Source organism: Salarias fasciatus, chromosome 13 (assembly GCF_902148845.1).
Source record: "Salarias fasciatus chromosome 13, fSalaFa1.1, whole genome shotgun sequence".
Lineage (NCBI taxonomy): Eukaryota > Metazoa > Chordata > Actinopteri > Blenniiformes > Blenniidae > Salarias > Salarias fasciatus.
The window spans coordinates 13,172,099-13,199,319 of record NC_043757.1 but is presented as its reverse complement, the minus strand read 5'-3'; the positions used below and the strand labels follow the sequence as shown (position 1 = coordinate 13,199,319).

Genomic DNA, 27,221 nt, shown 5'->3' with positions numbered 1-27,221 from the left:
ACGGAGAAAAGGGCGAAATCGTCCTGGACAAAGCTGTACGGGAGCCTGACATCCAGGGTCAGGATCCTTTTGAGTTCATGAAGACCTGCCTGAAGCCCATGAGTTGCGCCTACGTTATTAATGACTGTTGTTATATATATGTCAATATATCATTTCTTTTTCAGCAAACAGCTGCAGCAGTAAGGGGATCTGCACGTTTTTTGTTTTTTTTTTCATGACAGATATAAAATATCCAGTAAATCAGTTAAGACAGTTTGTTCTGAAAAAGCCTTCTGCATGTTCAAAGTACAGTGAGGAAACCAACCCACAGCAAACCACAGAGTCAATTTGAATCTTTGATAAAATGGTGGAGGAGTTTTGGTGCATTTTGCAGCAGCTTGGAAGACTTGCTCAACCCTCCTTTATTTGCTGGGTGTCAATCATCACTGACTTAAGTCTGGGAACGGCTTTGTTGTGTTTCTGAATGAGAACCTCTTTCAGAAACCAGTTCCACTGTGTGCATTATCTAAGCAGGGGGCCTGTATGTTTGTACTAGTCCTGCCTTTTTAAGTGGAAAACCTCGTTTGGTCAACGATTTGTAGAGTTTATTTGTTCTTATTGACATTATTTCCCCAATGACATGATTCAGCAAGTGAAGCATCCAATCACTCCTGTCACCAGTCAGTAAAATCGTAGGAAAACACCAAGATGTACAATGTCTGTCTTCAGGAGTCATGAAATCAGGTGTACTGTACACAGACAAAAGCTGTTGGGACATTTTGCAGCCCATAACATTTAGAGAACATTCTGAGAGCAAAATGGTTTTGCAGTAGTTTTGTTCTCATGACGGGTCACTGGCACTGAAAGTTTTTCTCCAACCATTTTCCCTCAAGCTCATACAGAGACAAGAAGTCCCTGTCACTAAGAGGTGGTCGATCAACATACGTTTTTCCTTTTTTTCTGCAAATACAACATCACTTCCTGTTTTAAGGGGCTTTTTCATTTCAAACCTGTTATGTTTGTTCTTGTGGAATTGCTGTTTTTCTCTGTAAAAATGCCCTGATTCAGATTCTAATCACTTTTTCCCCCTTTCTTGGTAAAGCACTCAATTTCTGAATGATGCTCAGCCCGACCTTGTCCAGACAAGCTTTCCTTTTTGAACACGCGCCAAGTGTTAAATGTTGCCAGGCAGTCACGATTCAGTATTCATCCCGTGATTGTTAAATATGACAGCGAAGGACTGGCAAACTGCTGCGTGTACCCTGGATGGTTAAACATGACGCCATTGCTTGGCTCCCTGTCTTGCCTTCGCAGGGATTTCCCAGGAATGTAAACACACAAAGAGGAGCACTGCGTAGTGCTACACTGTAGTTTATTCATTCATACAAATTCAAAATGTGTAATTGGCAGCCAGCCAGAACAGACAGCAGGCCCTGAAGAAACTGCATCGATGAACCATAAAATGCTGTCGTCATTCAACCACATAGAAAAGACATACAAAGTAATTGCACAGGTTGATGTACGTTTGACGCACATTCAGTTTCCCTTTTAACACTGAACTATGGGGAAATGTTTGGAATATAAGGCAGGGGATAAATAACTTCTGACATAGCCAGAATTGTAGATGGAATGTGGGTTTCAATAAAGATTGCAGCATCGTCTCCTCCTCTAATTGGACTGTGAAATGTTCAGATACTTGATTCCTACTGTTGTGACAAATGCAATCAACTACAGTACATGAAAAGAAACATAATGATTTGGAATGCACAACTAGAATAATCATAAGGCATATTTGGCAGTTTTTTTGTTTTGTTTGTTTTGTAGTGTCCGCAGTGAGCCTCCTCTCAGACGGACGTTCCCTCCTTTAGTTCCACGTATTCGCCCTTGAAAACAGAAAAGGCATTCGTTAAATCTTCGCAGCGACTCCGGGCCGGTCTGTGCCGACACGTTTCCGCTGTGCTGCAGCCTCACCTTTCCCTCCAGGTGCTCCTGTAGTGTCCTCACAGTGTCCCTCTCTTTAGTCAGCTGCTCCTGAGTGGCTTTGAGGAGCTGCTGGAGCTTGGTGGCAGCCTGACCCAGGTCTTTGGACAGCTTCTTCTCCTTCTCCAGGCGCTCCTGTTCAACAGGGAAGAGCACAGCTTTTAAAAACCAAGCAAAAAAAACCCCAAAACAACCCTGTTTGGACGTGGAGCAGCTTGTCGACTTTGCCTTTAGTTTTCCACTTTTCTACTTGTGACCTGTAGCACCGGGCATGATGTAATGCTGAAAGAATGAAGTGAAATACAATCCTTTGCAAACACAATCTAGGGCAGTCAGGCTTTGGCCAGATGTGTTAACACACACACAGCATGAATGCATAGTGCATGGAAACCTAATTGCAAGATATAAATACTGGGCAAGTTAATGCTGATAAATTCCCATACTGCACCTGGGAAAATTACTTTGGATTCTCAGTCATACTGCGTTTACTCATTCTTTAATATTTCACGTTAAAGTAATTAATTTTGGTTTTATTGTCACACCAAGAATAAAAAAAAAAGAATTTCTGTGCACACCTTGAGCTGAGCTACATCTTCGGTTTCAGACTGTGCCGACTCTGCAGAAACCTTTAAAAGGTCCAGTTGAGCCTGAAGTTCTGCGACGGTCTTCTGGGCCTGGACATTAACAAAGCAATGTTATCCGCCAAGACTTTATCACTCAATATGAGTTGTGACAAGAATACAAGACGAAAAGGTTGCTACCTGCTCAAACTCTTCCGAGAGCTGTTGCCTCGACGCCGCCTCCTCGTGCAGCTTCTCTGTCGTCTGGCTCAAGTCGTTCTGGGCCTGGACAAATACAAACTATTAATACACACAGCCCGAAAACCTGCCTGTATGCAAACAGTTAAGTATTCAATAAGCAGCAGGCGCCCCCCTCCCAACAAACACACACACAAACATACACAAACACACACAAACATAAAACACTGCTCAATCTGTGCACCAGGTTAGACTCCTCACACTCCATTTCAGGTGAAAGTCTCAAGTCAAAAAGAACATTTTTAGGTTGTTAATAGTGCAGACATCTTGTGGGGGAAGGAGATGGTGAGTATGCTGACGAAGGTGAGAAACGGCAGTGGTTAAGAGTTAGGGCGACTTGGTCAGTGCAAACAGTGGTTAGCATTCACAGTCAGTCTGTCAGAGGAGTACTGGACAAACCGGGATGACTAAATTTCTTCATTAAGGGTGTGTGTGTGTGTGTGTGCTCTCTGGACACGTTTGATTTTGGGGATGCTTGTAGCTGCAAATGTTATAAAAGGCCAGAATCCTTAAACATCAACATTTTTTACAATTTTCCTATTTAACAAGAAGCTCTAGCGGGGACTAAAGCGAACTGTCCAGTACTCTCCAGCAGGTAAGTGAAGGGTGCCCTGTGACCTCTGCACCCTGACCTGACAGGGATCAGCCTCAGCTGGGCCATTCTGCTCTTGCTGGGCCCGCATCGTGATTTCGCCCAGCTGCTCTTTGACCTGAAAACAGGAAGTCGTTGCTAAGGATTTATTACATAACAGCCACCCGTGAAGCCCTCTGTGTGTCAGCACATCAGTCCTGTGAATTTTTGACATGATGTGACATCAATGACATTGCTGCCTCTCATCTCAGTGACTGTCCTGTGCGTCGCTACGCATTGTTGTGTTATGGAAAAGGCCAGGTTATGTCCGACTAGTCACCTGCTCAAGCTCCTCCTTGTGTGCCTGGGCCTCCTTCTGGGCCAGCTCCAGCTGGCTCTGACGCTCAGACAGCTGCTGCTTCAACTGAACACACAGCATAAACAGAAACAGATGTTGGAGAAGTTGCTAGTTTTCACATAATACAATACAGAAATGCATTTAATTCAGTATGTTCCTGCACTATATTCATTATATTTTAATATTTCACCATTTAAGCAGAGGCCACTTGTAGGTTACCTGCTCCAGCTCCTCTGAGGTCACCTGGTTGTCCGTCTGCTTCTCAAGCTGAGCTTCCAAAAGCATCATCTGCTCCTTCAACTGCAGAGAAACCCAGCAGGAAGTTTCCAATGAGCCCACAGACCGAACTGAAACAGTGACTTATAGAGAGAGTCCCACAATGCCCACCTGGCCTACACTTTGGTTTTCGGCCTCCAGAACACCGACTTTCTCCAAAGCCTGAAAGTGTGACATGACAACGCAGTTACATTTGACGAAGACTGTGAGTGAACCTTTCAAGTTAGACTTCCAGCAGCGTATTCAAACACACCTCCTTCAGCTGTTCCTCTGCGCTTGCCATCTTAGACTTCCACACCAGCTCTTCCTCCTCCACACTCTTCTGTAGATGTTTCAGCATTCCTTCCTAAAGAGGACATAAACATACAAGAGAGTCTCAAGTACGTCTTTATTTTTCTTCAGTGATATTCTGAACAGCACAAGTCTGATTTGTAAAATCTGATTTTTCACATGTTAAAGCGCATATCGCACAGAGGCCACTAACTTTCTCAATGAATAAAAATCTTGCAAGTAAATAATTATTAAACATTATGTCCCAACTTCTGACTTGGGTCACTCACAGTTTCAGCCAGGACCGTCCTGTACTGTTCACACTCAGCCTGCACAGAACCGTGACTCTCCTCTGCCTCCTTCAGTTTCTCAAGCAGTTCCTGAAACAGACCGAGCACATTTAGAGGGCCTCCTCCGGAGTTCATTCTGGACGGTTTGTGGCGATAGGATGAAACTTACGGGCGTCGCTGTGCTTGACTGAGATGCTTGGCTCAGCTGGCTGAGAGCCTCTTCAGCCCTCTGTGTAAATATCTGTAGCCAGTTAGACTGCAGGAGGAGAAAAAACACAAAAAGGTGTTATTTTTAAAAACAAGCAAAAAGCAGGAAAACGTAAGCGACTCCTCCCGCCTTCCTACCTGCTCTTCTTCTACAGGAATCTGAGGGAAGAGTTTCTGGAGGGTTTCTTTGGTTTCGGCTGCAAAAGCTGCCAACTCTGCTGGGGAGTTCTAGTGAGAAGAAAAAATACCATCAGGAACGGGATCAGAAAGTTTTTAAATCTATAAACTGAATGTACAGAAACAAACTCACTTCACTGGATGTCTTTTCTTTTGCTTCTTTCAGTTCCTCTTGCAGTGAAGCAACCAGTGTGTCCTTCTCTGCCAGACTAGCAACAACCGAAATGGACAAAAAAAGATCATCAGACCTAATCACAGACTTCAATTTCACTACCAGGTCTGTGAGGAAGTGAATGAGTTAAAAAAAATTAAAAACTTTATATAAATTATGCAGGTAAGTAGTTTGTTACCTGTTTTGTAGCAGTTCGAGCTCTGCTGAGTTATCAGACTGCTGAAACAGAGAGGACATTCAAAATAAGCCCCTGAAATGATCTCTTTGCTCTGAAGGGAAACTTCTGGAAACAAAATCAAGCCACTCAAACAAAGCAGCTTACTGGTGTGTTTTTAAGTTGCTCCATCTCGTCTTTGAGGTTTTTGAGTTCATCCTGAAGTGATGAGACGAGGCTGGCATCCTCACTGAAGGGAAAGAGGACATAATATAATATATGATCAACAGACCAACAAACGCTGCATGTTATTAACTGTAACATCACATTAAAAGCATCTCACCTCTCACTTTTTTGCCTGAGCTCAGCAACAGTGTTCTCCTGTCAGAACAGTTCATTTTTTATTAATGGCAAGAGGCACATCTTTAAAATGAAAACAACTTTTTTATGAATAATAGATACATTTTAACATTTGGTAGAACGCCCAAAAGCAGAAGCATGTAATACTTACAGCATCTTCCTTCTTTGTCTGAAGTTCCTTCAGTTCCTCCTGAAGCGAGGTCAGCTGGCTTTCTCTCTCCTGAAGGCTGCACAGCGTATCAGTCAGTCACTGAAAAAGCTCTCGATCCAATATAGAAGCAGGAGATCAGAACAATCACCACTTACCTGAGCTTCAGTTGTTCCATTTCAGCAGCATTTTCCTGGCAAATTAGAGACGACGATCCTTATTAGACGAGACTATAAATGGTCGTTTTTCAGTCTCAGAAAGGACGAAGAAAATGTTTTACCTCATTGTTGACCTCTTCTGTTTTGCTCTGACTGGCCTCCAACAGTGCATTGATGGTGTCCACCTGCTGCGCCAGCTGGCTTTTCTCCGCCTGTGACTCCTCCAGCTGGGCGGTGAGGGTCTCCACTTTAGCGGAGTGGTCCCTGATGTCAGCCTCAAGTTTTTCAATGTGTACTTGGAAATCTGAATAAACAAAACAAACCATTTATAACTTTGTCTATAAACTACCAACAAAGGGAAAATATATTTTGCCGATTACTGGATCTCTTTAAAGATCTATGGAGTGAAACCGTTTATTGTTTGACAACAGTTGCATGCTGGTGGCTCCATCCTCTGACCTGAGAGTGTGCTGCTGTCCTGCTGGGACTTGTCCAAAGTTTCCTGCAGGGCGCTGTTTTTACTCTGTGCTGTCCTGAGCTCTTCGCACACCTCCTCCAGTCTCTTCTGCAAAGCTTGCTCAGTCTCTGCATGGCTGGCCTGGCAAAGGAATGATTATAATTAGATGTTAGCCAGCAGAGGGCAGAGGCAGCTTACTAAATTCTACTTCTTGGACACACCGATTTGGTCAAACTTTCCCACTTCTAATTCAGAACCAGAGTTAAAAGCAAATAAAACTGAGACATTATCAACATGTTTAGCAGGTCTCTGAAGTGTCTAACTTTATAAAATTAAAAAAAAATATTCTCCTGTCGGTGCTTCTACAAACTAAGATGAACATGTTTTGATCATTGGTACTGCAGCATACGTACTCCGTGTGTCTTAAATTGATGGGAGGGACGTAAATAAATGATTACACAAAAAGAAAATGTCAGATCACTCACTCACTCCACATCACCCATAATATTTCGATTAAGCAGCATTTCTTCTGTGTGATGCTGAGTGGATTGATAGAATGGCTATTTCAGAATACGTAATGGACTTCCTCTTCGAAATTCAGATTGTCCCTGCACTGTTTACAGCCAAATACAGCTGGCTGGGGAGGAAAGACGTTTGAACATGCACACATTCCAGCTGGTGCTGAGGACCATTTTTTCCCTGCAACCCCTTCATTGTGAGGCTGCATTCCAGCCTAGCCCCGGGCCCTGTGATTACAGGCAATGAACCTTTGCATCACATGCAAAGTGGGCTGGGTAGAGGGTTTGGGGAAAGGTGGGAAAGGTTCCTGCTTGCATTTTCTAGAGACTAGTAGCAGGGGCTTTTCCCCTCTTGTTTAAACAATAGAATACATTAGCGGAAATCTGATTCCACCTTCTGCAGTTTTTGAATAAAGACAATGTAGTAACCCCACAGGCCACACCAACCTGTAACACTGAGAGCTGCTTCTCGGTGGCAGAGACCTTGGCCTCCAATCCTTTTCTGATGTGTTCATCGGCAGCAAGACTGTCTGACTTCTCTCCAAGTTCCTTGGTTAACTTTGTGCATTCCTGTCTGAGCTTGGCCAACTCCGCATTTTGTCTGAGAATAGCAGAGAAAAGGGAGGGGCAAAGAAAGGCGAGAGCAAAATTAAAGATACGTGCTTCACAGATGTAGTGAGCACCAAACCTAAAAAGTGATCTGAATATCTTTGAATCTGTCCATAATGTACATAATGCACAGTTAAGTTATCATCGATACATACAAGTGAAAACCATTTCTTTATTCAGCACTGCGAGTCAGATAGAGCCTGGAGAACACTCACTTGCTCTCAGCTTGGCTAGTAGCTTGGTTTAGGGCATCTCGAAGGATGGAGTTCTCCTGCTGCAGGCGAGCCAGCTGGGCATTAGGACCCTTTTCCAGCTGATCTTGTAGACTCAGGATCTGGGATGATTTAAAAGCATTGTTATTAAAGAACTAATCTTAATTTAAAGAAAAAAAAAACATGAATCACTGCATCTTAATGCCGACTACACGTAACATACAAATAGTATACTACATCATCTATAAAGCTCACCTTTGCATTGAGCCTCTGGGTTTGGGCTACATGGTCCTGGTAGCTGGCCTGCATACGAGCTTGGAGGGCGATCATTTCTTGTTCCCTCTTACTGAGCTGAGAGCTCAGCCTCGTCTCCACGCTGGCCACCTTGGTCTTTTCAGCAGACAGTTCCTGAGAAACACACAAAGCTCTGAGCCAGGAGGGACTTCAGGGTGAAATATTTTCACAGCAACATCATGAAGCTGAATAAGTAATTACTAATTCCCAGAGGATTACGATTAGAATGATTCACCACTTGCTTGAAAGAAGAAAATGTGTGTTATAAATGGTAGTTATGAGCATGTCTTATTTAAAAAGGGACACCATAAACCATACAACACAAAGACATCTGCTTCCCAGGCTGTTTCTGCACTGAAGATGGGTTTTTGACTTTTATGTGCTGCCACCTACAGGCCGCTACTGACATTACGGGCTCAATCTTTTTTAATAAAAAGTCTTCCAGAAATGTGACCCAAGGCGTTCCTATGGCATGATCAATATGTTAGCTTATCAGTACTGCCACCTTTAGGTCAAAATCAGAAAAACTGCAATTCATAGTCAGTGGAGAATTATTCCTTTTCATTTACAGAAAAAAATAGATTTTCTCAAGGCCAAACTAAATATTCTGTCTTCCAACCAAACAAAGGATCTAAGAGCAGAAACCATTCTGATCCTTGCAGTGCATACTGGGTTATCACAGGGTTGCTAACATGTCTTTGAATCATGCAAACTGCTGCAGTAGGTACAGCTGTGAGCTGCTTGTGCGGCTCACCTTGGTGAGTTCTCTCAGGCGGTTCTTCACTGCAGAAGCATCTTCTTGTTCTGTTGCCAGCTGTTTCTCCCTCTCCTCCAACTGCTTCTTCAACGTGGTCACGGGGTCTCCTTTCTGAGTGGCCTGAATGCATAAACAAAAGACAACGAAAGACAGATTAATCTCTCTTCCAAGTCTCAAGTACCTGGAGTGAATTATGAATGCTGGGAGAAGTCTATCTCTTCCCCGCAGACTTCAATGTCCTGTACCGTGTGCCAGGTGTCCTGAATGATCCCCACTTTCTCAGAGAGGATTTCAATGAGCCTGTGAGCCTCTCGCTCACTGAACACCATGCTACTGATGGTGGACACAAGGGCCTTATAGGGCAGGTACAGCGGCGCGTCAGGAGAGTCCACCACTGCTGCTGCTGCTGGAGAGGCACAAAACAAAATATTTAATGTCTTAATTCATATCAAAGACAAAACTTGGCTGTCAGGCAGTTTTTAAGATGTCAAAGAGATGGCTAAATTCTCACGCTGCTTTAGAAAAAAGGACAAGGTTGTGACTTGTCCTCTGGGTCTGGGTCCCTGGGTAGTTTCAGATGGCAAAATTATGGGGCATTGTGGCACCAGGCGGAGACAAGCCTCAGGCAAGAGAGAAAGCCAAGCTCCCCTCTTCTCTCGAACTCATTGTCAGAGGCACTGAGAGGCTTTGTCAGCTAACAAAGCAGGGCAATGGTGTTTGGACAAGCTGGCGTGCTCTATGCCCTCCAGAGCTGAGTGTCAGACGTTGCCCACCACTGCCACTGGCACTATTTTCCACAAGTACACAGGCAGAAGTTCATCAATGCTGACAGGTTATTCCTGCCTTGGATTAGAAATTTAAGAGTGTGTGCACGCACACACACACACACACAACCACAATGACATTCCCACCTCCAACACACTGAAATCCGGGGGGCAATCATCAGTGTTTTGGCTAATTTGGTTCCTGTCCAGACAACAATTTCCATGAGTTCAAAAGAGTGAGATAGTGTTAACAATGGTGGTGCTACCAACAATTAAGCTAGGTGAAATCTGCACAAGAAGGAAACTGGAAGATTGCCAGTGATAACGAGAACGCCGCAAAGTTCAAACTATATAAACCTCTTTTTGTTCTAATCAATGAATTTAACATAAAAAAATACTGAAAAGCCATGTTTTATTTTGTTTTTTTAAGAAAAAGTATGGTATGCAGTGAAAATTACAACATAGAAAGCAGCTCTAAAATATTTCTGCTCACCAGGTTCTGCTTTTTTCTTGGAAGCCTTCTTCTTGGGCTCCTGTGCTTTGGTTGTAACAGCCGGGGCCTGCTGAGAACCCACTGGGGTCACAGCCATCACCGGGACTTCTTTGGTCACGGTCTCCAGCACCAGAGCAGCCTTGGATGAAGTCGATGCAGATTTCGCTGGAGCTGCAGTCGACTTTGCTGGTGCAGGGGCAGATTTGGCCGTGGCGGGGGCAGCCTTAGCTGATGCAGGGGCAGTGGAAGGGGCAGATTTTGGGGCAGTGGAAGGGGCAGATTTGGGGGCAGTGGAAGGGGCAGATTTAGGGGCAGTGGAAGGGGCAGATTTAGGGGCAGTGGAAGGGGCAGATTTGGGGGCAGTGGAAGCGGCAGATTTAGCTGCGGCAGGAGCAGATTTGGTTGATTGCTGACTAGTCTTTCCTTGGGTGGGTGCAGAAGTTGGGGTTGCAGCTTTAGTTGGAGCAGACTCGGCGGGGACTGCAGAGGACTTGACCGGTGCGGCAGCAGACGCCGCTGGAGCTGACTGGGCTGAGGCTGGCTCAACCTTTGCCACCTTCTTCTTCTTTTTCTCTTTGGGAGAGGGTGCAGGAGAGGGCTCTGCAACAGGACTTGGTTCAGCAGCAGCCTTGGGCTGTGTCTCCAGAGCCACTGAGGCTGCACTTGCTTTTTCCTCAAAAGCCGGTACAGGCTCAGGGGCAGGAGCAGCGGCAGCAACAACTGTGGCAGCAGAAGGCTCGATGACCATGTCTACTTCAGCTTTGGCGTCAGCCTCAGCAGCCTCTTCAGTCTTTTCCTGCTCTAGGATCTTTCCATTAGGCTTTTCATCTTTCTTCTTCCCACGGCTCTTCTTCTCCGCAACTTTGTCCTTTTTCTTTTTGTCAGAACGAACATTCTGTATCTTACCTAACTCCCTGCGCTGTTTGGCCAGGGCTTCCTCATAGGAAGTTTCCTTCATGGAAAAAGTGGAGACCAGAGCAATCCCTAAAGCAGAGATCACCATGAATCCACCAAACACCATGATGCCGAGAGTCTGGGGGTCGTAGATATCCATTGTTCAGTTTTGGTATGCCTAATAAGAGAAGGACATTTTGTTAAGAAACGTAACAATTAAATATGTGCTGTTTTTTTTTTTTTAAGTGAACTATCAAGTAAAAATAAATTGTAGCAATTCATACTGACTCAAACCTTTAAGTAAAGCATAGAGAACAGTGGTATGGAAAAACATTTTTTGCAGGCCTTTACCAAAAACAGCCACAAGGTGTCCCTGTTGTACCAAATTCCTCCATCTCAAGGCTGTCTACATAATGCAAACCAGCCAATCTTATCAGCAAACTGTGAAGCAAACATCTGCTGGTCCAGGCACACAGAATGGACACATGTGCATTTACCTCTTCATACGTGTACAACACAGCGCACACTTAATTCCTCCACAAAGCTTTCTGAATGAGCACTGTAACAAACTCGAGCACAGACTTTTCGTTCGAAAGCAACTATTTCTGTCTCAATTCACACATACACACAAAAACTTTTATTATTATAAAACTGTTACAGTAATCTGGTATAATAGGCTACAAGCTGCCAACAGTTCTTGATAAAGAAAGCATTTTACAATCAATTAAATGTGATAAGAGATAGTGGCAATCTCTAAATTAACCAGCAAAGTGCACAAAGTAAATGTTCTCATAAAGAGGGAGCTTCTACGTTTCTGCTTTGTAGAAACATTAGTTTATTTTATTTTTTTATGCTCTCAAGATCCCTTGTCACAAACTCAAACGTTTAGCCTATAAGGCCAGGAAGTTGGATGAGAATGTGGTGATAGCTTTGGGACACTAAAAATCCCTGTGGATTTTTTTTTCTTTTCTTAGCACGACTACCACTCAATGTTTATATTATAGACAGGAATGTTCACATCTGTAAAATATTTAGACGCAGAAGAGGAGAGTGTGTAAACTTATAGCCTTTAAACGGACCAAACATGTGAAATCGTAGAGGTAAAAAAAAAAAAACTAAACTGCTGAGCACAATCAGATCAGAGTCCAGAGTCCCTGTTCACTGAAGGGTCTGGAAGCTAATAGTGCAAAGTAAGAGAATGTGCAGCCTCCTGCTCTGTGAAGTCACACATGAATGCATCTCCACTCAGACTCTAGAGGAGGCGAAGGCTTGAGGAGAAGTAACTGTACAGCCTGGCTGAACGCCTCAGGATCACAATGTATCTCAGCTCTCATCTGAACTGGAAGATCGAACTTACCGGAGAGCATCGACAGAAAATGACATAACATTAAAGAGAAATCCATCAGACTTTGGATCATGGCTATTAGATTAACCATAAAGAATGCAAATGAACATTCCAAGTAATTTCCTAAAAGAAAATCTGGACTCCCTTTGTCATGAAAAGCTTGAAAAAAAAATCATTCGAAGACAGTGCAACATTTATAAGACTTTCTTTTAATTATGAGAATAGGAAACACATAAACAATGACCTTTCATTGAAAACGTGAATAAAAGACAACTATTTGCAAATTTCCAAGAGAGTGCAACATTCAGCAGATCCTAAAATTAGACTTGGATCACAAACGGAAAAAGGTCTAAAAGTTTCTGGACTGCGATGCATCATTACATTACCGCTATTTTAAATATTACATTGAAGCAATGACAGACACAATCTTTTAGATATTTTATGTACTCTAAATATTTTCCAGACAGATAGCATTGCTAGCTCTGAATCAATGAACTTAGCTAACATTCTGCACATAAAGTGCACATATCTCTGAACTACACGGATTTTAATTGGACTGCAAAACCAAACAAGCAGCGAGGAAAACCCTCTGAAATACATGTGAGTAACTTTAATCGTCTGTCTGGAAGCAGTAGACACCTCAGGGGTTAGCAGTAGATGGCTTTCCAAGCTAGCTAACGGTCGCTCAATGAATAAAAAAAAATTCCAAGAATCCCTTTACTCACCCTGCTGCTGTAAAGCTACGTCTGCTGGCCTCAAAAGAGGATAAAAAAGGTGCTTTGAATCGTTGATGAAGCGACTTCTATGTCCAGCTATCTAGTGAAGTTTCTTCTTTCCTCCCCCCCTCTCTCCGCTGGAGAAGCCGTGGTCTGCTGTGAAGTCGTGGCACTTCGAGCTGGCTAGCCGTGCTGGCCCCGTGCCCCACATAGCGACCATAAATCCACGGCGCTTCTGATTGGCTGGCGCCAGGCCAGACCGGAAGTGAGGCTGCTGGGAGTTGTAGTTTTTCCCCCCCCCACGGGCTGAAAAAGGTCCACACAGTGAGACCATTTAGCACCAAACAAAAGCTGCTTGTTCAAGCGGACTGTACACGTACTTAAAAAAGGAGGTCGTGGGCTTATTCTGGGATGTTATACCTTAGAGAGAAGACTTTAGTGGAGTTAGTAGAAAAGAACCACTGTCGCTTCATTGAACAAGACCCTTAACTTATTTTAATACTAACTTTTGCTTTGCTAAAATGTACCTCGACCCGTAAAAGCAAAACTATTCTCTTCCGAACATTGTGTGGGTCTGACATTTTGGTGCCCACAATAAAGTGAGGCCCCCAGGGAGTACAGTGCTCTCAGCTTTAGGCCCTTTCAAAGTGTTTGTAGGATCAGATGAATAAAGTGAAATTCATGACTGATCATCTAATGCCCTTCAATAAAACTCTTCCACTTGTAAGCCATATTTAGGAACAATATCTTCTCAGCATCATATCACCTTAGGGGCTGAACAAAAAGGTAAATCAAAAAGTACATGCTGATACTTCAAACTTATTTGATACTGCTCAAACATCACAAAAATGACAAATGCACACAAAATGAAATGCATAATCCCCATCCAACAAAATCACCCAGCAAACTAACATTACTCCAAACATACCTTAATCTAATGTAATCTCCTCTCCTCCCATTTCTCCAGAGATTACTCTACATGCTTTATTATTATGCCTCTTATTTGTCCCACTGGAGTAAATGCAAACTCCACACAGAAAGTTATTTGAACCCATGACAATCTGACGAGAGAGCAAACCACTGAAAAACTCGAGAGCTGCTCCTCACAGTGCAAAGGAAGAACATGAACAAACAAAATTAATTAAAAAAAAGTGCAATATGACAAAGAATAGTGCAATGTGACAATAGTTTCACAGATGTTTCACTGTAGATGTTATTTGTGTAAGGTGTGGTTTGTGATGTGCAGAACGTGTGTGAATTTGGAGTGCCTGCCTCTGGCAAAGAAACTGTTTGACAGACAACCACACACACTCACACCCATGGACAATTAAGAGTCATCAATCAACTTCACATGCGGTACAAGCACAACAGTAAGTTTAAATACATGAGCTGAGATAATTTACAGAACAAAATTATAAAGTGATATCAACTATACAGTTTAGAAGACACTGGACAAATGCACAATAACATGTCAAAAAAATATAAAATATGTAACATTTTATGGTAGAGTTGAAATAGACATACACAACGTGAATGCACAATATAGAATAGATATGGAAACCATCAGGCACTTCTCTTGGGCCAATTTAAAAGAGCATCTTTCAGTTTTTCCCCTTCAGTCATAATCTTTTGTTTTGCTGAGGTGTAAAGACTGTTGAAAATATGTACTGGAGTAGAGCCACTGTTACATTGCTTCAATTATACAAAAATATAAAGTGTGCCCTTCATAGAAACTACACAAAGTATGAGTTATTCTTAACCAGTGGGCTGTTTTATTGCGTTGTCCGTAGCAGATATTTGATTCCGTCTACCTGTGTGAAGTTACATCTATATTAATTCATATTTTCAAGGAATTATAAAGTATATAACAATTTCTCAACATAACACAAAAATGAGTTCAAAGTAATATTAAAACAGAATGAATGTATTGGGTTAAAAATGCAGTTACAAATGTTTTAATATCAATTCAAACTTTGATAATACTAAGTAGTGACTTTTGACTTTGAAAGTATGTGACATGGTGTGAATTCAAGTTAAAAAATAAATAAAATCACATTGGCTGATTAAATAAAATTCTCCCTAATATAAAAGTACCCAAACACACCACTTAGTCTCAGTAATGTTATCATTTATGTAGTAATTATTTAATTACTTCCACTCCTGTTCTTTTATGACACATCCACTTGGCACAATACAGTATGATCAGGGCGTTTTTACAACCCAACCAAAGCAATTCAACCTGGGCAATAAATCAACAGTAGCTGCACCTGATCGGATGGATGTGCAGGGCAGAGGTGGATGATACTGGCCACACAGGTCATTTTTAAGTATAGGCTTCCCCTTCAGCAAGCGTTTTTTTTTAAAACAACGCCTGTTATTATAGAGCCTAAGATGACGCACTGCATTAACGTGATGAACCTTCATAAATTAGTATGGGTGGAATTGCTGGAGTCAGAATGTTGCTCTGGCGCGCTTCTAATGGGGCACTTCTCTTTCCACACCCCAGATTACTCACTGGAGGAGGAACAGCTTTCACAGGCATCCTCTTCACAAATCTTACTCAATTTAAGTGGTGGTTCTCGTTCCAGTCCACTCTCAGGTTGTTCTTTTAGCCTGAACCGTGTGGTTGAAGAGCCTCACATGAGCCTCATTATGTAACAAACAGGCATACTCATGTAATTTTAGAAAATTTACTCTTTCATCAAGGCTTCAGCTGCTTTAACATGGTCTTTTTTTTGTTTTTTTTACACGTTTGTCTTAGAACCATTAAATGACTTAAAACATTACAAAATATTTAATTCAGTTTTAGATGTCAGATGTGTTCTTTTACAATAATCTCTAACCTGTGGACTACACAAAAATTAAAGACTACTTTCTAAAGGTAGGTTATAAAGTTACATATAAAGCTGGGGAAGTTTTTCACCATCTCTCTCCATTCTTTAAATTAGATTATTATAATGTTTTTTTTTTTCTTTTTCTTCTAAGACATTTTATTTTTTTGTTGGTGAGTTTGGGAAAGTTTTGTCTTAGAGTTGCTGTTATGACTGGCCGAGCAGGTCAGGGCACACAACCCTGTGAAGGTTTAGTCACAGCATGTAACTTTGTGCTAATGACAGGATTGCATTAATGATATTCATTTGCTTTGCAGCCTGTGCAGTGGGAAAGGTGGGCAGCTCAGTGACAGCTGATACAGTATAGAACCCACAACCTCACTGTGGGCAGCAGTCGTCACAATCACTATAGATTGGAAAGTTTTAAAAGTGTGGCATGAGCTTCCCCTGGGAGGTGCCAGAGAGTTTCATGGTTTGTTTTCAAAATCAACAGAACAAAAAAAAACAAAAAAAAAAAACGGGTTTAATTGGAAACATTACTGGAATTTCTTTTCTTTTAAAAAAAAATTACATTTGCAAAAGGGGAATCCTTCCATACTTCGAAACAAAATCTGTGCTGCATTTAAAAGGCATGGAGTTTAAGAATAGTGAATGAAGAAGCATCTCAGTCTGTTTCACTGAGGAAGCAAAGATGGTTCAGTTTAGTCAGCAAGCCCTGCAGGTGTGTCTGTTTCTGTGAGTCTCTTAAGAACACAAAGTTTCTATTTGAGGTTTCCACACGTCAGCTCAAGATGATGCTGCAGCTCCCCAAAAAATGAGTCCAGAGTGGAAACAGATTCAGAAACACTTTCAATGATGTGACACAACAGTTGTGTTCAAAAGCTCTAAATTGTATAAGTATTCTGTCAGGCTTTCAATATAGTCAAAAAGTGCTCATGGAAGATAAAGACATTCCTGAAATTATTAGAACAAGTATTTGAAGTGCATGATCATCTACATCAGTTTGCACAACCATCCATCTATTCATTGTCAACCATTTATCCGTGGCCGGGTCATGGGGGGCAGCAGTCTCAGCAGGGAAGCCCAGACTTCCTGTCCCCAGACACTTCCTCCAGCTCTTCCGGGAGAATCCTGAGGCGTTACCAGGTCAGCTGGGAGACGTTGTCCCTCCAGCGTGTCCTCAGGCTTACCCAGGGCCTCCTCCCAGTGGGGGACATGCCCAGAACACCTCCCCAGGGAGGCATCCAGGAGGCATCCTTAACAGACCACCTCAGCTGGTTCCTCTCGATGTGGAGGAGTAACGGCTCTACTCCGAGCTCCTCTCTGGTGACTGAGCTCCTCACCCTATCTCTAAGGGAGCGCCCAGCTACCCTGCGGAGGAAGCTCATTTTGGCTGCTCCTAGAAACTCTGTCCATAAAGATTATGAACAGAATCGGTGACAAAGGGCAGCCCTGGTGGAGTCCAACATGCACCGGGAGCAGGTCCGACTTACTGCTGGGAATGCGGACCAGACTCCTACTCCGGCCATACAGAGACCGGATGGCCTTTAACAAAGAGCCCCGGACTCTGTATTCTCGAAGCACCCCCACAAGATACCACGAGGAACGCGGTCGAACGCCTTCTCCAAATCCACAAAACACATGTGGCCCGGTTGGGTGAACTGCCATGAACTCTTGAGCACCCAATGGAGAGTATAGAGCTGGTCCAGTTGGCACAACAAAATGTCAAATAGCACTTTCATGCCTCAGTTGATTTTTCGAGATTAGAAAAAAACAAAAAACTAGATGTTTTTCGTGTTAATCGTAACACTGAGACATAATGGAAATAAAACAATGATAATTAAGAACGGGTACTTTTGTGGGTACTTTTCAACTTGCACAATGTTCACGGGTTGGGTCTTATATTCCTTACTTTTCAACTCGCTCCAAAAGAGTGTTTGCTCTTTGGTAGCTTTTTGGTGCTGTGATTCTAGATACTGTTTGCTCTTCGCCCAGCTGGCAAACTCATCTATTTGTACAGATAATTTGCAAAACTCACTTTTGCTTCAGCTTGGAAGTTTCATCCAATCCTGGAAGAGAAAAAAACTAACAGGCCACTGTGACAGATGACAGGGGCCGTCAATATTGACCAATCCAAGGCTGACAGGTACGGTAAAGTCAGTCCTTTGATGCTCCACGTGTCCCCCAGGCATGACCTTTGACCTCCATTTCTGTAGGATGTCTGAAGCCCTTGTAAAATTGTCAATAAGCACTGTTACCATCAATCTAAAATGCGAATTTAAACAAAAAAATCTATAAATCAGCCATTGTCACATTACTGTTTTCACATGCTTTAAATACATAGGAAAAATGTTATGTCGGTGCTGGGAGTGTTTCACCATAGGACATGTATTTATCTGAAAAGATCTGGAGCTGCTTATAAAGCATAACGTTCAGTGTGCATTTTGGTGGTGATTCCCCCGAGCTCTCTGGCATTTCCTCAGGACTTACCTAATGCACCACGCTGTCCCATTCCAGGATTCACAGTGGTCAATGGATTTAACACAAACATGCATGCAGCTGGCTTTGAATTCATAGACCCACATGCTTCAGCTTAGTGGAAAGAGGGTGGATACTGCCACCTAGTGTTTCATGTTGTTAGAAAATGCATGCGATCTAACAGCTTATGTATATTCTCTGTGAAGTGAAAAGATGCCCCCAAACAAAGACAGGACAGTGCAATGACAGCTTGGGAAAGTAGAATTTATTTAATACCATTATTACAAAATTTATAAAATGGTAATTTTCTGTAAGAAAAAGCATCATGTAAAGATATTTGCGAGGTTGGGTTTTATTAGAAATACATTCCATTTCTTTGAAAACACACTTTTAACACTCCATTGTAAAGGATTGATTTTCTTTTTAATCTTTTTAGTGCATTGTTTTTGTGGTGTGTTTGAAATAAACACTTTACAGGATCCGCAAAATATATCAAATGTAATGCATCAGACTCCATCAGTAACAAAATGGAGATTAAGGGCAAAAAAGAAAAAACAAAAACAAAACAAGAATTACAAAAGTCAAAAGGAACACTAAGAGCTGGTGGCGTTGATTACAAGCTACCAAAGTAACCATGTGTAGTGAATGTCTCCCAAATAAAACCAGATTCAGACTGACCGTCGATACTAACACTGAAGGTTTCCGTGTTCTGTTTATTGAAAATACAAGAAGCTCAAACAGCTCATGGTTTGACCCATTCTCCTGAAAATCTCTTGCTCAAACCTTCTATAATTTCTTTATATTTACAAAACTAATGTGCATCTTTGATAAGAGTGGGGTCTGAGGTCGCTTATTACAAACAAATGTGAGGGTACCAACCCAACTGTCCAATTCCTGAGGTGAAAAGCAGCTATTTTTCAATTTTTTTTCATTTCTTTTATGGACATGAAGACTATTTTATTTGTCTCGTCCCCTAAGTCAGTCATGAGTTTACTAAACAGAGAGTTAGTTTCACCGTAAACCAGTCTGAAAAAGCCCACAAGTGCAAGAGTACCAGGATATTTGACCAGGCACTGGTTCTGATTCTATAAGACTGTTTCTTTAGCAGACAAAAGAGGCCTAACTGAATAAGCACATGAATAAAAAAAAGTTGCTTGATAAACATTCGCTTAGATTTCTGAAGTTTAATCAAAAGTGTATATGAGAAAGGGTTAAGGTGAAATCGGAAGCAAAAATATGATCAAAAAGGCAAGAAATATAGTGTGAATGCATAATGTATAAATGAGAATTGAGTAAAAGTCACATCATTGGTGCTGAAAATAAATGGAAGACCTTAATGTTGGCATCCACAAAGCTCAGGAGCCATTCACATTGAGACAGACCTCCATAAATAATGGAAAAGGAAGGACCACAGACCAGAGGATAGCGACTCTGTAAACATGAAGACATTGTGCTTACAAGATAGTTTGTCTTGCACAGGGTGTTTTAAAGTGGCATCAGACCCAGGAGGGATTGGAGAGAGGGCTTGGACCGGAGTCCTCGTCAAGCCCCAGGGACACAATGCTTCCACTTGCTGTGACGGGTCACTTTGTGATGGCAGGACAGGAATACTGGGAATCGCGTCAGTTGGTCTTGAGCAGCTCGATGCAGCCCTGCAATAGAGTCGCATTGTTCTGTGGAGAGAAAAGGAAGTTGGATGATTAATACCCAGTAACAGAGTGATACTCTTCTTCTGTTTTTTTGGTGGGATAGTTTATGTTGTAAAGAATATTCTGTTCATTATTGAATCTTTGTTATATGTATTTTTGTGGACAAACCAAGATTATAACATGAAACTATGAAGCGACTGAAACTTGTGAAATAACTGATGATGCAAAGCTTAAATGAGTCAAGCCAGAGATCAGGGTAGGATTACAGACTCAACAACCACAGTAAGACAAAAACAAAAATCAGCTTACTACCATCGGAAAAATATTACAAGAACTGAAGGATTTCTGATGAAACGAGATTCAGAGGAACTTGCTCATGCATTCATTTTCAGTAGGCTGGATGACAGTAACAGTGTGTGAGCAGGGCTCAGTGAAAAACATCTGTCAGGCAGCTGCAGCTCATCCACAGCGCTGCAGCCAGAGTCGTCACCAACACAAAGAGGGAGGAGCACATCACACCGGAGCTTCCATCTGTGTGTCAAAGGATTGACTTCAAAATCTTACTTCTTGTTTATAAAGCTGGGAATGGTCTGGGATCTGAGTACATCTCACATTTACTTGTAGACAATGAAACATCCAGACCCTTGAGGTCCTCAGGTAGAGGTTCACTCAATGTTCCCAGAGTCAGAAGCAAATAAGATGAAGCAGGTTTAATTCCCTACATTCCTCAACTGTGGAACAAACTTCCGGAACACCTGGCATGCTCTCTTCTTTTAAACCAGACCTTAAAGGGTTTATCTGCTCAGGGTTTTCTTTAAACAACAGATTTTCTTATGTCATTACCGTTGTCTTAATGAAGCTCTGACTTTATTAATTCTCCTTTTTGCCTTTCTTAATTGCTTTATTTTAATGTATTTCATAATTCTAGTAGTTTAAAATACGGACAAGTATTTGCCTTGATTTCATGTATTTCTTTTATTCCCTTGCAAAGTACCGTGAACTACCTTTTGTCTTAATGATGCTATATAAATAAATTTGTTTTGCCTAAAGAGGATGTAAATGTCAAAGCCTTCTTTATAAAAGATTGGACAGTGAATCTTTTAAAAAGAAGAATTATTTCAAGGATGTCACTGACAAATTCTCAAATCAAAGGCGTATGCATCTTACCTTATTCATGGTAACATTTAAAGGCCAATAGTTATGAATGATTTCTAACTTCAGGCTTACTCAAAAACAGCTAAACCTTTTAGACAATTACTTAATTCAGGATATCTGGATTTGTTGGCTGCAGAATTGCAGAAAGAAAAAAGTTATAAGAGTGAGCGCTTCTGCGCTTCCAGGATAACTTTATTTTTCATATCAGCTGACCGTGTTTGGCAAATCCAAGTCATTGGCACCAGGACAGCAATAAATGGATTACATACTTCTCTGTGGGACTGTTAAAGAGTTTTTTTTTGTGAGTGTAAAATAGTTAATAAAACACACTCAGCCCGCCCTCTTACCTTGGCATGTTTTATCTCAAGCTCAGCCATCTCTATGAGGTTCTTCCTGAAGGCCACGACTCGTCTACCCTTGAAACTGGTGAGTTCTGTGAGCACAACAGTGGAAAGTAAAAAAAAGAAAAAAAGAAAGGAAAAAAGCTGCTTGCTGAAACTGCATCACTTTTCCATGAGAGAAACTAAAGTGTGGAATGACTGCATGACACAGGAATGAATCGAACCTTTCTTCCCAGACTCTGACAGCTTGTCAAACTTCTGCAGACACTGCTGCTGGTGCTCCTCCGCCTGAGGAATGTCCCTGCTCTTCAGTCGGGCCTTGTCCAAGGCCTTGTTAGAGTTCTCATAGTCAGCCAGTGCGCGAGCCCGCCGGTACAGGAGGTCCTAGCACAGAGGGGAGACACAGGGAGGAGTGAGCACCGTAAAAAGGGAAGGTGACGACCAAGCATTTGAAAATCCAGCTGGTTTGAAAAGCAGGAATCACTGTCACACTGCTACAATAAGGGACTTGAAATGTTCAGTCGTCACATCTTCAGGGCAGTGCATTTCTTGCTAAAGACCCTCAGTTTTCAACTTTCGTTTAATTTAATACTATAACTTTACAAATATCGTGTTTTTTTTAGTTCTTTCTTTCAACAGTTTAAACCATTGATCAGAATGTTCCCGTAGCACTAACAGCTTCATGATCCATTGTTTTTGAATTACCCATAAAGGTCACATTGTTTTGCGATTCAGGCCTGGGAAATGTTCTGATAAGAAGTCCAGTGGTGGAGCTCAGTCATGACGGCATTGTCTTTAACGGTTGTTTTCTCTAAACTGCTCAGCACCTGCTCTGGGCTCCTCCGACTTTGGAAGTTGTAGAAGTGTTTTTCTATGTGTGCGTGTGTGTGTGGGTGTGTGTGTGTGTGTGTGTGTGTGTGTGTCTCAGATTGATTTGTTCATACAGGCAAGTTGGCCGTCCGTATGACTCCTGTACTCCGAATAACTCCACAAAGATGATTTGTTGAAGATTCTTTTTATCCAAAGCTTTCAGCGTTTACATCATAAAATGTCCACAACAGTCTACAGTCCAGCATAAAGCAGCACGAGCACCAGTCTCAGAACAGAATCAATTCACATAGGTAAAATAAGGCAGCTGTTATCAAAATGAGGGACTGGCACCAGAGACTAGCTTTTCTTCTTTTTATAATTGAAAAATGACACAGGAGGTTTGAGAAATATATTATGTTCTGACTCCTTTCTAGACTGTTGTAGACTTGAGCAAAAAAAAAAAAAAGCTTTGTTTTTTTTCTAAATGTAAACAAATACCTGCAATTCATCAGGAAAATGCAGAATTCCCTGATTTCAGCTGACTGTTCATATGTAGCAGTCACTGACTCCTCTCTGACAGCCACAGTGTGTAGATCTGTGTGTACTTAACGTGTTTATTCACAACGTGTATTTTGGTAGCTTGTGGCCCTGCCAACATGTCTGCTGTATCTTGGAGAAATGAAAGGTTATAATAAGGACTGTGGTCTATCTTGTGAGTCTTTTTTTTTTTTTTTTTAAGTAATCCTTTCTAAGCAGCAGTGCATCAACGCTTCTTGTATAAAAGCTGAGGATAAACAAGTCTCACCTTAGCAGCCTGGATGTCTCTCATGTAGTACCGCAGCAGTTCAGTCAGTTTCAGCTCCTGGTCAGACGCCACTCTTCCCTCCACTTTCTGCACAAATAAAAACACAGAGAAATATCTGCTTCCACACTTTTAAATAATGGAAACAAGCATTTGTAGGTAACTACTGTTTGACTTACTCTAAGCTTCTCAAACAGGTCTGACAACTTGTCCAGGTTCCTGAAAAATAAATCACAGCTGAATCATGAAAACGCCTTGATCTTTGATTCTAATCGAGTAATTCTGATTACACTCACTTCTTATTTGCTGTGCTGTCATCAGCGGAGAGGCTGTTTAGAGTAGCAGAAATGTGAATGTAATCATCTGCAATACCTGGAACAGAAAAAAAAAAAAAAATCAAAACTGAGCCACAAAACAGAAACACGTTTATTCCAGCTGTGAATAGTTTAAGGTTAAAAACCCCTGGAATACTTTTGTGTGCGCGGGTCATCTTCTCCGCTTTGGCAGTGGAATCTTTTATCTTGCTGAAGTAGTCAAGGAGGAACGTCTTCTCCTGCTCAAAGAACTCATCCACTTCCTGTTGCACGGGGGGAAAAGGTCACTTCAGTACGAGCTGCAACTTGAAAGTGCAGAGCTGCTTTACACCGACAGTTAGCCGACCATTCGGAAACCTCACCTTTGTTCCTGAGATAAGGACCTCGTCGGCTGATTTTGCCATATTTTTAAAGAACCCGCCGAACATCTCCTTGACATTCTTTCTTCTCACACTGAGCTAAAATGACAAAGTTTGAGAAAGAAAAAAAAAAAAAGAAAATTCAATTAATAAAATGATTATAATTAAGCTATAAAAGGCAACAATAAAATACAACAAGAGCTACATTTGTACTTATGTTCTATGGCTTCTGTGAAGCTGTTTACCTGGGTACAGTAAACCTAATATTTAAGTTCTTTCAGCAAACAGCAGTGCCACTGACTGACAAACACTGCATAGATAAGCATAACTGCTGATCGCAGCAGGATGTAAGTCATGTGTCCACGAAACTCCACTTCCTCTCTTTCCAACGAACGACCCGGGAAAGGAAGTCAGCATTATGACACACTTACATCCTGGTCATACTCTAAGAAAATCTGGAAGTTTCTGTCTTTGTTTAAAATTGGGTGAGAAGACAGTCGCTGCAGGAACACTTCGTGCACTTGGACAGTTTTCTTGAACACAGCCAGATACTCACTGCAAAGCAAAATACAAGGCATGGATTAGGTTTTTAAACAAAAAACAGCAACTCAGCATTGTGTTTTATTTGACGGTGACACTCACGCCTCCAGCTCCTGCTTCATTTTAGTGTACTCCTCCTTGGTCATAGTGGCTTCACCTTCTCCTAATTTGTGCATCTTCTCTCTTGGGCTCTCAAAGTCAGGCTTTGGAGGTGCAGGAGGAATCTATGAAGAAATAAAACTAAATTAGGATTTATCATAGGTAATATGTGGCAAAGCTTCTTTATTGTTGAAGTTATGGAACAACACAAAGCCTGTTTTGCCTTCACGTGAATATGGAAGACAGTACATGCCAGTCATGACTGCTGGGAGTTTAACTCACTATCAGGCCGGCGTATTCCTCAGTCTCCACCAGAGTGTCATGTAACCAGATGAAGTCTTCATGCTGCCTGGGAACAGAAAAGTCTGACTTCTGGAAGGAGTTCAGCGTTGTCTGTAAAATAATCAATAGGAAAGCATCTTGTAAAAATAAATCACATTAGCATATCAACAAATACCATTTTAAAGCTTTTGTCTCCATCAGTCTGTTGGAATATGTCAATCATAGGTGAGCAAAAGAAATAATGTACCTTTGTGTGGACCGTGAACTTGACTTTGTCTCTTTCGCATAGTGCGTCAGGAATGTCAATGACGAGAGAGGCATCGTTGTTTAAGTCCACAGACACAGAACGCAACTGTGGAGAAAGAATACACCAAAACCATTTAAAAACCGTGTAAAAACCAACCATTTAAAAACAGCTTGTTTACGGGTGGCAGGAGGCATTTTTCCAAAGATTTTCTATAGAATCTGGTCCAAGCATCATTCAGAACCATAATAGAAATGCGGTAGGGTTCATATTATTTTTGCTTCATTCATCGGTGTTGTTGCCTGTCTCTTTGTTTTGTTTTTTTGAGTACTGTGGGGGAAAAAAAAAAAAAAAACTATAAAGACTGGGCACTGTTGTGCATGACAAGTTTCATTGCCAGCGTGTGAATACTGGCTCAATTAAATTTGCTTTAATTGAACTAAATTTTTATTTCTATTTCTATATCACCGAATACAGTACAGTCCTTTCAATGCACTTTAACAGAGAAAAATGCCAAAATTCCACAAAGGGATTCACTATTCAACAGATAAAAACTCACTCCCTACTGAAACCACAAACTTCCATACACTAGATTAATAGACTACAATCCCCTACATGTGTCAAACTGAAACAAATCAATGCTTTGATCCTACTGGGGCTTCATCAGGGTTCAGTTCATAAATAAATCAATAGGACACAGCGCATTTCCGAGAGTGCACGCTTGATTTTTTCCCACTCACTGACTCTCTTGTTTCTAACTGACCTACATGTAGCACAGGGTGTGTGCACAGTCTCTTTTCATCAGCATCCATATTTCAGCGACAACTGATACCAGGTAGCAAGTTCAACAGCACCTTTTGAAGGAAAAGATCTGTACAAATTCTCACCCTCCAGAGTCTCTGAGGATAAAGACACAGATTCAATTTCTCTTGAGATAATGTTCATTTTTTAATCTTAGTTTGCAGGGATGTTGTCTGTCCTGGATGCTTTCAAGTAAAACAGGATCTGTTCAAAGGCAGAACTGAATAGGCATAAGGCTGCACAAAATAAACAAATATTTGTTCTATTAGCAGCTATGTTTACAGCCCAAAGCCATTTTATTTAACCCCCACTATTACAATAAGGAGGAAACTGCCTTCTTTAAAACAGATCAGTCTGAAGCCAAATAACTGACAATTAAAGCACTTAATAAAACATGTAAAACGATTCCAAGAATTTACAAGGATCGACAGCTGTGGTGCTGCAAGGCTGTGTTCAAGGAACACAGCTGAATGAATAGGTGCTGTAAACCAGGCCTCACACTGCTGGGACCGAAAAGCCAGATGCTCACCGGTATTGATCCACTGAACACTTGCTTTTTTTCCGGTCATGCTTCTTAGGTCAGGGTCAATAAAAATGCTGCCTGCATATTAAAATGATTACCTTAAGCTGAGCTACAAATGTGTACAGATTGTGTTAATTTCACATAAATGCTCTTTTAAGAAATGTAAAAGTTACCTAGCAGCCTGATCTCTTCGGTGAAATATAAAACACATAACACAACTCTGTACAACAATATAGCAGCGCCATAAACTGCAGTGTGTAAACGTGTAAAGCTGCATAACCAGCTATCACGACTTTTCTGTGTTGTTGACGTTAAAATTCCAATAATACCATGCCAAAGTTATGATATTAACAGATAGTGAGAAAAAAAATCTCACTATCTTTCTGACTTTCTGGCCACTTGTGGGAAGCTTGATCGATAAAACTCCTGCTAGCTTTAGCCACATGCTAACCTCGTAACGAAAACAACACAGAAACTCCGGCAGCCGTCAATGTTAGCAATTTTAATGCTTTTAGGGCAACTTCGCAAGTAGAGAGCCAGCAAACTGACCTTTTCTTTATTGCTTTCGTCTATGGATGTCATAGTTGCGCTGCAGTCGACGGAGCAGATATAAAACTGTGAGCAGGAAGCTGTCTCTGGAGGCTGTTAGCAGCCTGACGAGCTGTCAAAGCGGTTTTTTTTTTCCACCTCCATCCTGTTGATGAAAGATTAAATCCCGCCTCAGTCGGTGTGACTGGACCCCGTCTTCTCACGAAACCTGCCATTGGTTTGTCAGCGAATCAATCATGTTTCTGAACCGGTGATTTCACAGTGAATGGGTTATGCGAACCACACTTTAAACGCAAAAGTTTCACCAAGTTGTGGTTAGCGTCAAATTTTGGTGGAGAACGGGGATAACGAGAAGAAAGGGGGAACTGAGTGACAAAAAATCACCCACAATCAACAGCACGACCGACTTTAAGAAAGCACGGACGTGTTTGAAGGTTGCACTGCGCTTCATGGGGAATGTAGTTCTT

At 41.7% G+C, this 27,221-nt stretch overlaps 2 protein-coding genes across 8 annotated transcripts; both read right to left on the bottom strand.

Moving 5' to 3' along the window:
- Positions 1 to 1,795: 1,795 nt before the first annotated feature.
- rrbp1a (ribosome binding protein 1a) lies at positions 1,796 to 13,214 on the bottom strand. Of its 7 annotated transcripts, XM_030107003.1 has the most exons (28): positions 12,987 to 13,214; positions 10,398 to 11,094; positions 10,023 to 10,265; positions 9,011 to 9,174; positions 8,763 to 8,885; positions 7,970 to 8,122; positions 7,718 to 7,836; positions 7,341 to 7,494; positions 6,378 to 6,516; positions 6,041 to 6,222; positions 5,919 to 5,953; positions 5,764 to 5,839; positions 5,596 to 5,633; positions 5,421 to 5,502; positions 5,277 to 5,317; positions 5,060 to 5,135; positions 4,888 to 4,977; positions 4,712 to 4,798; positions 4,543 to 4,632; positions 4,236 to 4,328; positions 4,094 to 4,144; positions 3,926 to 4,006; positions 3,689 to 3,772; positions 3,410 to 3,487; positions 2,721 to 2,804; positions 2,535 to 2,633; positions 1,951 to 2,094; positions 1,796 to 1,862 (listed from the first exon to the last, which is right to left on the bottom strand). In XM_030107003.1, the coding sequence occupies exons 2-28, from the start codon at positions 11,074 to 11,076 to the stop codon at positions 1,824 to 1,826; spliced, it is 3,324 nt and encodes a 1,107-aa protein (XP_029962863.1). In that variant the 5' UTR covers positions 11,077 to 11,094; positions 12,987 to 13,214; the 3' UTR covers positions 1,796 to 1,823. The 7 variants fall into 7 exon arrangements, with proteins under 7 accessions (XP_029962863.1, XP_029962857.1, XP_029962859.1 ...); XM_030106997.1 differs by having other exon boundaries at positions 10,023 to 11,094; XM_030106999.1 differs by having other exon boundaries at positions 5,277 to 5,314; positions 10,023 to 11,094.
- A 5,322-nt stretch (positions 13,215 to 18,536) lies between these two features.
- On the bottom strand, positions 18,537 to 26,911 carry snx5 (sorting nexin 5). Its single transcript, XM_030107205.1, has 13 exons — positions 26,755 to 26,911; positions 24,885 to 24,989; positions 24,638 to 24,748; positions 24,359 to 24,480; positions 24,148 to 24,271; positions 23,720 to 23,815; positions 23,515 to 23,620; positions 23,340 to 23,415; positions 23,223 to 23,262; positions 23,047 to 23,133; positions 21,656 to 21,815; positions 21,438 to 21,523; positions 18,537 to 19,959 (listed from the first exon to the last, which is right to left on the bottom strand). Exons 1-13 carry the CDS (start codon positions 26,785 to 26,787, stop codon positions 19,909 to 19,911), a joined length of 1,197 nt encoding a protein of 398 aa, XP_029963065.1. The 5' UTR covers positions 26,788 to 26,911; the 3' UTR covers positions 18,537 to 19,908.
- Between the last annotated feature and the right edge of the window lie 310 nt (positions 26,912 to 27,221).